The sequence below is a fragment of the Lutra lutra genome, chromosome 1 (assembly GCF_902655055.1).
Source record: "Lutra lutra chromosome 1, mLutLut1.2, whole genome shotgun sequence".
NCBI lineage: Eukaryota > Metazoa > Chordata > Mammalia > Carnivora > Mustelidae > Lutra > Lutra lutra.
This window is the reverse complement of record NC_062278.1, coordinates 124,417,629-124,430,142: the sequence shown is the minus strand read 5'-3', so window position 1 is coordinate 124,430,142 and position 12,514 is coordinate 124,417,629. Positions and strand designations below refer to the sequence as shown.

General features: G+C 37.0%; 1 protein-coding gene across 6 annotated transcripts in view; it reads right to left on the bottom strand.

Moving 5' to 3' along the window:
* The window catches only part of POLQ (DNA polymerase theta), a 137,169-nt gene that overhangs the window by 46,957 nt on the left and 77,698 nt on the right, over window positions 1–12,514 (bottom strand). For 5 of the 6 annotated variants that reach the window (XM_047735589.1, XM_047735592.1, XM_047735613.1 and 2 more), the window contains 2 exons: window positions 4,281–4,424; window positions 3,092–3,288 (listed from right to left, as the gene is read on the bottom strand). In XM_047735589.1, coding sequence (XP_047591545.1) covers window positions 3,092–3,288; window positions 4,281–4,424 — 341 coding nt within the window. The remainder of the gene's footprint in view (window positions 1–3,091; window positions 3,289–4,280; window positions 4,425–12,514) is intronic. The other variant, XM_047735595.1, reaches the window with a different exon arrangement.

Genomic DNA, 12,514 nt, shown 5'->3' with positions numbered 1-12,514 from the left:
CTGATGCAGGGGTCACCGGACCAGGACTACAAGTTTAAGGGATGGAAATGGTGATTCCTAAGTAAGAAACTATAATCATGCCAGATGGGGTGAAGGCACATCCTGACCCATCAGGCCCTTAAGAATTATAACACAAAGGTTAAAAGCATAGAAGGAAAAATAGTAGCTATGGGTAAAGAAATGAGTAAGTAGATTATATAATGAGGAAAATCCAATATTAACACCTCAAAAGAAGCTCTAAGCAAGAGATGATATTGTCTCTTAGCTCAATTATGTTAGATGCCTGAAAAGGTGAAGCCATATATTGCTGACACCCTTCTTGCTTTTGGAACCTGGTAAGATCAAATGGAAGCCTACAAACCTGAGATACATTTTCATATAATGATGATGGACTGGATAGTTAATAACTGAAATGGGGTTCTAGTAATGTGCCAACTTCTTTTAACTTTTACTACTGTTTTGCTATAATACTCACATTATAACAATCGTTTGAAGACCAGGGGTGGACTGTGACATTGTGACTTATAAGAAATATGTATTTGGTCCTCCTTCTCATTTCTAGCACAGAACTAAAATCCTTGAAATCTGCTAAAATGAGAGACCCCTCCCCAAAAAAAAGACGAAGAAGAAAAGATGTCTTTTGTTATGTTAATTAGGTAGCTTTTGGAATGTCCCTAGGTCACCAAAGGATGGGGATTGTTGCTAGAAGAACCATCCCTGTGACCGGGGGGTTGGAAATCTTGGTCCCACACTCCTAGGATGGGGGAGGAGCTAGTGGCTGCACCAATGGCCAATGATTTAATCAACCATGCCCATGTATGAAGTCTCCATAAAAACCCAAAAAACAGGGTTTGGAGAGCTTCCAGGTTGGTGAATAAATGGAAATGCAGGGAGAGTGGTGTGTTTGGAGAGGGTATAGAAGCTTCATGCCCCTTCTTACATATCTCCCCCTATTTACCTCTTCATCTGGCTATTGATCCAAATCCTTTAATATCTTTTGTAAAAAACAAAACAAAACAAAAAACCAGTAATCTAAGAAATAAACTGGTTTCATGAGTTCTGTGAGCCCCTTTAGCAAATAAATTAAACCCAAGGAGGGGGTGGTAGGAAACTTTGATTTATAGCTGGTGAGTCAGAAGCAAAGGTAACAACTTGAATAGGCAGTGTCAGAATTGAGTTCAATTGTAGGATAATCAGCTGGTACCCAGGGAATTGTTGGAGGTGTGGGAACCTCCCCACCACCACGTTAGAAATTGGTGATCAGAAACCTTTTAGAGAATATTGAATAAGGTAGTTTGATGTAAAAGTTTGCACATGGGGCGCCTGGGTGGCTCAGTGGGTTAAGCCGCTGCCTTCGGCTCAGGTCATGATCTCAGGGTCCTGGGATCGAGTCCCACATCGGGCTCTCTGCTCGGCAAGAAGCCTGCTTCCCTCTCTCTCTCTCTCTGCCTGCCTCTCTGTCTACTTGTGATCTCTCTCTGTCAAATAAATAAATAAAAAAATCTTAAAAAAAAAAAAAAAGTTTGCACATGTTTCTTATAAATGTGAGATTTTTAAAATTAATAGTTTATCTTCTTGCATCAAAACTGTTATGATTGACAAAACCAATTATGCAATGTTTCAAGTAGTTTGTGCAAAAAGTGCTATAATAAATCTGAGATGGTATAGTTTTTGTTGTTGTTGTTTTTCTTTTTTTGGCATAGTAGTTTTAATGAGAAACTCGTATGACCCATATTCTCATTTTGGACTCTGGAACATCAAAAATTTTTTGAGTTTTTTTTGTTTAAATTCAACTAATTAACATACTGTATTGTTAGTTTCAGAGATAGAGTTCAGTGATTCATCGGTGTTATATAATACCCAGTGCTCATTACATCACATGCCCTCCTTAATGTCCATCATCCAGTTACCCCATACCCCACCCCAGCAATTCTTAGTTTGTTTCCTATGATTAAGAGTATCTTATGGTTTGTCTCCCTCTCTGATTTTGTATTGTTTTACTTTTCCCTTTCTTTCTCTATGATCTTCTGTTTTGTTTCTTAAATTACACATGTGAGACCATATGATAACTCTTTCTTTGATCAGCTTATTTATATTTAACTTATTTATATCCTCTTGCTGTATCCACATCGTTGCAAAGGCAAGATAATTTGTTTTTGTTTTTTTTTGAGGGCCAAGTAATATGGAACATCAAAATTAAGTGACAACTTTTTATATCCCGGAAAGGTCAATTTAAAAACTACACAATTTATCACATGTAAACCAAGCCTAGCGTGAACTACAGAAAAGGACAATATCTTCAGTTTATCTGATACTGCCTTTGGAAATCTTTCCCCCAAAAAGCTAAAGAAACTAAGAAAACAAAATTTATTCTGTTATTGATTATATTGCTAATAACAACCAAGTAATATCATATATCAATTCAAAATTAATATTCCATATGCCTCATGTATCCAGTATCAATAGGGGGAAAAAAAGATACCCTTTGAAAGCTGTAAGATTATAAATAAATGTCGTATGAAAATGATTTTACTGTAAAGTGTATGTTACAATAACATAAGTTACCCTTTCCTTACTCAGAATCATCATTATGAAAAGTCTACCATGCTTTGTTATTATAATAGCAAAATTCTCAGGGGCTAGTAAGGTAATTTGCCTTATGCCAAATGGCCCTAACTACCATTCTTTTTGATGTCTTAGGTTTATACATTTTTCCTATTTTCTGCCTCTGTCTTCATTGATATTTGAAACATCCTCCTATCCTATATTTGAATCTGACAGTTCTCATTTCGTTTCTAATTTACTGAGAGAGAAAACCAAACATAACCAAAATAAAAAAAATTTTACATCTCTGAGGAAAGGTATGAACTTTAGTGCTTCAAATTTGTGGAATCTCTGTTTTTATCTACACAGAGGTAGTTGGTGTATCACATTCTGTTCTCGGTGAATGAGATTACTAGATAAAAGAGTGACTACTCTAAAAAATTTAAGCTTCACTGTTGGAGCTAAATAAATACCAAGTCATTTAAGAATTAACACAATGCATTAAAAAATTTTTTAAGTATGGTAAAAATTAAATAAGACATGAAACCTTAGGATCTTCATAACTTTGTTCCAGGGAGATACCACAAGACAGAAGAAGAATTTTATAGCTCTGGATGAAGTCATATATGATAACAGAACGTTCTTTATCAGATTCCTCTTGAAAGCAGGATAGAAGGTACCACATTCTCTCTTTCACAGTCAGGCTTGGATCCAGAGAAGGTGGGACCAAACTGGAATTAATTTCTTTAGAAAACAAACAAAAAGTCTTAAGGCAAACATTACATGCATTCATTTGAAGCAGCAATTTTTAATGAAAAGACTGAAAAGCCTAAGGGTGTAACTCCATGGAACCAATAATTCAGCATCACCTTATTCAGGTCACAAGGCTTCAAAGATTAAGTGCTTCATATTTTAAATATTATAGCTTTTGCCATGTAACTAATAATGCTCTATTTAATTAGGTGAAATCTTTAAATATCAAGATTTCTAGGAATAAATTTACACTTCTCAGAATAAGGAGTTAAAAACATAAAAGGTATTTTGAAATGAATTTTAAATGAAATCCTTTTTTAAAAGATTTAGTATGAATGTATAACACTAGATTAAAAAAAAATAGAAGTTCAAGTATCTATTTAACATAACACATTTTCCCTCAAAACAACTGAAAAATATTTCATTCTTCACGGCATTCTTTAAAATGTTGATTTATTAATTTTGCTCCTGTCTAAAACCAATCTATCAGCTAGGTAATGTAACAACTGTAATCAAATCACAAGGAATTTCCAGATCACATCCTCTCAATTTTACAGACATCTACAAAGGCTGTATGATTCAACTACTGTAGATGTTCAACTCATCTCTGTCTCTAGATAAGTTCCAGACCTAGTCAATAACACGAAAAAAAGTCTGGAAGGAAACCACTATGATCCAATTTCCAAAAGTAAACCCTCAAGGTGGCCAAGAAGTCCCAAAGTCTCCACTGCCTTCAAGAAGAAAAGATAGTATCAGTAGCCCATGGGATAAGTAAAGGGGAATAAAGGTAGTACCTAAGACATACATTCTAGTTAATAAATGAACTAATATACACAATAGTCACTATCCCACCCAGAAAAATTTTTAAGCCTAAAAATAAATTCTAGTTAAGTATCAGGAAGTTATTCTCAACAAACAGGTCATTATCCTAATAGAGGTTATATTAAAATTATATGGTGATTAAGCCAATAGTGACTACTTACCAGGATGCTTTTGTTCCTTCTGCAATGAAAAATAATAAGCATCTCTTCCACCCCAGCATACTGCCAGACCAACAACCAGGATGTCATCACAACCTTTAACAGGAATGCCATCATCTCTAATAGGGGTTTCCTGAGGTGAGCTAACTAAGTAAATCAAAAGTGAAATAGTTTAAAATCTCAAAACAAAACCATTAAACTGAATGTTAAAACAAAAAAAAAAAAGGTGATTGGGGGAGGAGAAAGATGGTGGAAGAATAGGAGACCTAAATTTTATCTGGTCCCAGGAATTCAGATAGATATTTATCAAACCTTACTGAACACCTACAAACTCAATGGAGATCGAAGAAAAGAATAGTAGCAGTTCAATGAACAGAAAAGCGACCACTTTCTGGAGAGTAGAATATGCAGACAAGTGAATCTGAGGCAATATTTGGGAAGATAGACCACAGGGAGGGAGCCTCTTTCAGCTTGCTACTGGCAAGTGATACAGCAGGGGAGCACAAAATCAGAACTTTTTAAGAAGTCTGTTCTGCTGAGGGACATCGCTCCAGTGGTTAAGCAGAGGGTCAATCTCACTGGGACAGTGTGGTCTCAGGACCCGTGGGGTCACAAAAAGACCAGGGGTGACTGAGTGTGGCAGAGCTCCCAAGTATCAGAGCAGGGAAGCCAGCTGCAAAGATGGAGCTGAGGAGTGGGCTCTTAGCTTGGGGTTGTCATAAACTGTGATCTGCAGCACATTTGGGGCACTATTCTTCAAGCAAGGACCCAAGTGGCAGATCTGGAGAGACTCCCTTTCCTGCAGCACAGTTGGGGCACTATTCTTCAAGCAAGGACCCAAGTGGCAGATCTGGAGAGACTCCCTTTCCTCCCCAGGGAGGAGCAGCACCAGAGAACACTACAGGAATCTGCTGGGTTTGGAAACTCCAAAAGGGGTCATATGCCATAGAAACACTCGGTCAAAGGCTGGGTGAGCATAGAGTGCAGCCAGAGATCAGGGAGAGAGAAGTGATTGACTGCTTTTCTCTGAGGGCTGACTGAGGAGTGGGGTCCTGAGTTCTCAGCTCCTCCAGGGCCAGAGATTGGAAGGCTGCCATTTTCATTCTCACCTTCCAAAGCCATATGGAAAACATTCATGGAAGAAAAGCTACCGAGAGTGAACCCAAGCAGATTACTTAGCCTGGCCCCTGTCAAAGGTGGTGCAATTCCATCTGCCTCAGGCAAAGACATTTGAGAACCATTACAACAGGCCCATCCCCCAGAAGATCAGCAAGAACATCCAGCCAAGATCAAGTTAATCAGTCAATGAGAACCACAAAACTCTGGCACTAGGGGAATAGAGCACATAGAATTAAAACTTTTTTTCCCACAATTCTTTAGTCTTTCAAAATTAATGTTTTTAATTTTCATTATTTTTTCTTTTTCTATTTTTTAAAAATTTTTCTTCTTTCCTTTTTCAACTTACGTTATTTTCAGCTTATCTTATTATCTTTTCATCTAATCAAATCCTTTTCTAAAATCCTTTTTGTCATTTTTATAGTCATATTCTATCCCTTCATTGTATTTAACCTTATTTTGTGTGTGTGTGTGTGTGTGTGTGTGTGTGTGTATGCGCTTTTCTTTCTTTAAAGTTTTGGGATATAGTTTCTTCTAAGAGACCAAAAGAGACCCTAAATCTAGCAAATGGCTTTGTTCTACTCTCTTACCTGATCACATTTTCTCCTTTTTAAAAAAATTTTTTCATTCTTTTTTCAACCATCTTATCAATTCCTTTTTTAAAATCTTTTTAAATTTTCATCTTTATAGTCATATTCTATCCCTTCTTTGTATTTACCCTTATTTTTGTATATATACATTTTTGTTTAAAATTTTAGGAGGCAGTTTCTTCTAACAGAACAAAATACACTCAAAATCTAGTGTGTGGCTCTGTTCTATTCACTAGCCTGATCATATACTTTCTTTCTTGCCTTTTTTTTTTTCTCTCCTTCCTTTTCTCTCTGGTTTTGGGTCTCTAATGATTTGTTTAGTGTATATTTTCCTGGAGTCCTTGTTACCCTTTTAGCATTTTGTTCTCTCATTCATCAGTTTTTCTCTGGACAAAATGACAAAACAGAATAACTAGCCTCAAAAAAAAAAAGTACAAGAGGCAGTACTAACTGCCAGGGATTATATGGACATTAGTAAAACATCAGAACTAGAGTTAATAATGATTATTATATAGATATTAGATGGGCTTGAAAAAAGCAAAGGAGGTACTAGAGAATCCTTTTCAGAAAAATAAAAAAACTAAAATCTAACCAAGTCAAAATCAAAAAGGCTATTAATGAGGTACAGTCAAATATGGAGGCTATAACTGCTAGGATAAATCAGTTAGAAGAGAGAATTAATGATATGGAAGAACAAATGATGGAGAATAAAGAAGCTGAGAAAAAGAGAGATAAACAATTACTGGATCATGAGGGGAGAATTCAAGACTTAGTGATACCATAAGACAAAACAATATTAGAATATTTGGGATCCCAGAAGAAGATGCAGAGAAGGGGGCAGAAGGTATATTAGAGCAAATTATAGCAGAGAACTTCCCTAATATGGGGAAGGAAACAGGCATCAAAATTCAGGAGGCACAGAGAACCCCTCTCAAAATCAATAAAAATAGGTCAACACCCCAATATCTAATGTTAATGTTAAGTCTCAGAGACAAAAGAAAATCCTGAAAGCAGCTCAGGACAAGAAGTCTGTAACCTACAATGGTGGAAACATTAGATTGGCAGCAAACGTATCCACAGAGACCTGGCAGGCCAGAACGGACTGCCATGATATATTCAGAGCACTAAACGAGAAAAATATGCAGCCAAGAATACTATATTCAGCTAGGCTGTCACTGAAAATAGGAGAGACAAAAACTTCCAGGAAAAACAAACAAACAAACAAACAAACAAACAAGAACTTGAGAACACCAAACCAGCCCTACAGAAAATACTGAAAGGGGTCTTCTAAACAAAGAGAGAGCCTGAAAGTAACATAGACCAGAAAGGAAAAGACAATATAGAGTAACAGTTACCTTACAGACAATACAGTGGCAATAAATTCATATCTTTCAAGAGCTACCCTGAATGTAAATGCCCTAATCTAAAGACACAGGATATCAGATGGGATTTAAAAAAACAAACAAACAAAAAAACAAGGCCCATCATTATGCTGTTTGCCAGAGACTCCTTTTAGACTGAAAGACACCTCCAGATTTAAAGTGAAGGGGTGGAAAACCATTTACCATGCTAACGGACAGGAAAAGAGAGCTGGGGTGGCAGTCCCTGTATCAGACATATTTTAAACCAAAGACTATAATAAGAGATGAGGAAAGACACTATATCATACTTAAAGGGTCTTTCCAATACAACAATCTAACAATTTTAAATATTTATGCCCCTAACATGGGAACAGCCAATTATATAAGCCAATAAACAACAAAATCAAAGAAACATATTGACAATAATACAATAATAAGGGACTTTAACACCATCCTCACTGAAACGGACAGATCATCTAAGCAAAAGATCAACAAGGAAGTAAAGGCTTTAAATGACACACTGGACCAGATGGACTTCAGATATATTCAGAACATTCCATCCCAATGCAACAGAATACACATTCTTCTCTAGTGCACATGGAACTTTCTCCAGAATAGATCACATCCTAGGTTACAAATCAGGTCTTGATTGGTACCAAAAGATTAGGATCATTCCCTGCATATTTCTGGAGCTCACTGCTTTGAAACTAGAACTCAATCACAAGAGGAAAGTTGGAAAGAACAAAATACATGGAAGCTAGAGAGCATCCTACTAAAGAATGAATGGGTCAACCAGGAAGTTAAAGAAGAATTTTTAAAATTCATGGAAAAAAATGAAAATGACAACACAACTGTTCAAAATCTTTGGGATGTGGCAAAGGCAGTCCTAAGAGGAAAGTATATAGCAATACAAGCCTTTCTCAAGAAATAAGAACAACCTAACGCTACACCTAAAGGAGCTGGAGAAAGCACAGCAAATAAAGCCTAAACCCAGCAGAAGAGAAATAATAAAGATCAGAGCAGAAATCAGTGAAATAGAAACCAAAAGAATAGTAGAACAGATCAATGAAAGTAGGAGCTTGTTCCTTCAAAGAATTAATAAGATTGATAAGTCCCTGGCCAGACTTATCAAAAAGAAAAGAGAAAGGACCCAAATTCATAAAATCATGAATGAAAGAGGAGAGATCACAACAAACACCAAAGAAATACAGACAATTATAAGAACATATTATGAGCAACTACATGCCAGCAAATTAGACAATCTGGAGGGAATGGATGCATTCCTAGAGACTTATAAACTACCAAAACTGTGCACCAGGAAGAAACCCAAACAGATCCATAACCAGTAGGGAAATTGAAGAATAAACAAAAATCTCCCAACAAACAAGAACCCAGGGCCAGATGCCCTCCCAGGGTAACTCTACCAAACATTTAAAGAATAATTGAGCGACGCCTGGGTGGTTTAGTGGGTTAAGCCTCTGCCTTTGGCTCAGGTCATGGTCTCAGGGTCCTGGGATCAATCCCCGCATCTGGCTCAGGTCATGGTCTCAGGGTCCTGGGATTGAGCCTCAGCAGGGAGCCTGCTTCCCTTCCTCTCTCTCTCTGCCTACTTGTGATCTCTGTCTGTCAATAAATAAATAAAATTTTTAAAAAAAGACTTCATTTTATAAAAAAAAAAGAATAATTGATACCTATTCTCCTGAAACAGTTCCAAAAAATAGAAATGGAAGGAAAAGTTCCAAACCCATTTCATGAGTTCAGCATTACTTTGATCCCAAAAGCAGACAAATACTCCATCGAAAAGGAGAATTACAGACCAATATCCTTGATGAACATGGATGTACAAATTCTCACCAAAATACTAGCCAACAGGATCCAACAGTACATTAAAATATTATTCACCATGACGAAGTGTAATTTATTCCTGGGCTGCAAGGTTGGTTCAACATCTGCAAATCAATCAATGTGATACAATACATAAATAAAAGAAAAAGGACCATATAATACTCTCAATAGATGCAGAAAAAGTATTTGACAAAGTACTGCTTCCTTTCTTGATTAAAACTCTTCAGTGTAGGGATATAGGGAACATGCCTCAATATCATAAAAGCCATATATGAAAAGCCCACAGTGAGTATCATTCTCAATGGGGAAAAACTGAGAGCTTCCCCCCTAAGGTCAGAAACATAGCAGGGATGTCCACTATCACCACTGCTGCTCAGTATAGTACTGGACATCCTAGCCTCAGCAATCAGACTACAAAAAGAAGTAAAAGGCATATGAATCAGCAAAGAAGAAGTCAAACACTCACTCTTTGCAGATGATATGATACTTTATGTGTAACCCAAAAAACTACACTCCAAAACTTCTAGAACACATACAGGAATTCAGTAAAAGTATCAGGATATAAAAGCAAAGTACAGAAATCAGTTGCCTTTCTATAGACCAACAGCAAGACAGAAGAAAGAGAAATTAAGGAGTCGATCCCATTTACAATTGCACTGAAAACCATAAGATACCTAGGAATAAACTTAACCAAAGAGGCAAAGAATCTATACTCAGAAAACTATAAAGTACTCATGAACGAAATTGAGAACGACACAAAGAAATAGAAAACGTTCCATGAGCATGGATTGGAAGAACAAATATTGTGAAAACGTCTACGGTACCTAAAGCAATCTACACATTTTTTTTTAAAGATTTTATTTATTTATTTGAGAGAGAATGAGTGAGAGAGAGCATGAGAGAGGAGAAGGTCAGAGAGAGAAGCAGACTCCCCAAGGAGCTGGGAGCCCGATGCGGGACTTGATGCTGGAAGTCCGGGATCATGACCTGAACCCAAGCTAGTCGCTCAACCAAGTGAGCCACCCAGGTGTCCCCAGCAATCTACACATTTAATGCAATCCCTATCAAAATACCATCAATTTTTTTTTCCCTAAGAGATGGAACAAATAATCTTAAAATTTATATGGAACCAGAAAAGACCTCAAATAGCCAGAGGAATGTTGAAAAAGAAAGCCAAAGTTGCACTATGAAGTATTATGCCTCCATCAGAAAGGATGAATACCCAACTTTTGTAGCAACATGGATGGGATTGGAAGAGATTATGCTGAGTGAAATAAGTCAAGCAGAGAGAGTCAATTACATGGCTTCACTTATTTGTGGAGCATAATAAATAGCATGGAGGACAAGGGGAGTTAGTGAGGAGAAGGAAGTTGAGGGAAATTGGAAGGGGAGGTGAACCATGAGAGACTATGGACTCTGAAAAGCAATCTGAGGGTTTTGAAGGGGCGGGAGGTGGGAGGTTGGGGGAACCAGGTGGTGGGTATTAGAGAGGGCACAGATTGCATGGAGCACTGGGTGTGGTGCAAAAACAATGAATACTGTTACGCTGAAAATAAATTTAAAAAATTAAAAAAAAAAAAAAGAAAGCCAAAGTCGGTGGCATCACAATTCCAGAATTCAAGCTCTATTACAAAGCTGTCATCATCAAAACAGTATGGTACTGGCACAAAGCAGACTCATAGATCAATGGAATAGAATAGAGAGCCCAGAAATAGACCCTCAACACTATGGTCAACTAATATTTGACAAAGTAGGAAAGAATGTCTAATGGAAAAAAGAATGTCTAATGGAAAAAAAAAAATACAAATGGTGTTGGGAAACGTGGACAGCCACATGCGGAAGAATGAAAATGGACCATTTCCTTACACCACACACAAAAATAGACTCAAAATGGATGAAGGACCGCAATGTGAGACAGGAGTCAATCAAAATCCTTGAGGAGAACAAAGGCAGCAACTTCTTTGACTTCAGCCCCAGCAACTTCTTCCTAGAAACATTGCCAAAGGCAAGGGAAGCAAGGGCAAAAATGAACTATTGGGACTTCATCAAGATCAAAAGCTTTTGCACAGCAAAGGAAACAGTCAATAAAACCAAAAGACAGCTGACAGAATGGGAGAAGATATTTGCAAATGACATATCAGATAAAGGGCTGGTATCCAAAATCTATAAAGAACTTATCAAACTCAACAGCCAAAGAACAAATAATCCAATCAAGAAATGGGCAGACGACTTGAAGAGACATTTCTGCAAAAAAGACATCCAGATGGCCAAAAGACACATGAAAAAGTGTTCCACATCACTCTGGATCAGAGAAATGCAAACCAAAACCACAATGAGATACCACCTCACAGCAGTCACAATGGCTAGAATTAACAAGTCAGGAAATGACAGATGTTGGTGAGGATGTGGAGAGAGGGGAACTCTCCTACACTGCTGGTGAAATGCAGCCACTCTGAAAAACAGTATGTAGGTTCCTCAAAAAGTTGAAAATAGAGCTACCCTATGATCCAGCAATTACACTACTGGGTATTTACCTCAAAGACACAAATGTAGTGATCTGAAAGGGCACATGCACCTGAATGTTTATAGCAGCAATGTCCACAATAGCCAAACTATGGAAAGAGCCTACATGTCCATCAACAGATGAATGGATAAAGAAGATGTGATGTATATATACAATGGAATATTATGCAGTCATCAAAAAATGAAATCTTGCCATTTGCAATGATATGGCTAGAACTAAAGGGTATTACGCTAAGCGATATAAGTTAATCAGGGAAAGACAATTATCATATGATCTCATTGATATGTGGAATTTGAGAAACAAGACAAAGGATCACAGGGGAAGGAAGGGAAAAATGAATCAAGATGAAACCAGAGAGGAAGATAAACCGTAAGAGACTCTTCATCTCAGGAAACTAACTGATTGCTGTAGTGAAGGGGGTGTGAGGGATGGGGTGGCTTGGTGATGGACACTGGAGAGGGTATGTGCTATGGTGAGCACTGTGAATTGTGTAAGACTGGTGAATCACCGACCTGTACCCCTGAAACAAATAATACATTATATATCAAAAAAATGAATAAATTTTAAAAAACAAAACAAACAAACAAAAACAATGATAATAATACAAAACTACTTGATTGGCAAAATTTCCAGATCTCTAAAATATGCATTATTTGGATGGTCATTTTTAGGTATGTGTAAGATCCTTCTAGGCTTCCCATTTATTAAGATAATTGTCACTATGAAAAATTTAACAAAGATCTCCTAAAATAGATCTATAATAATAAGTAAAATGGTTATTAACGAAATCTTTTTAAAGCT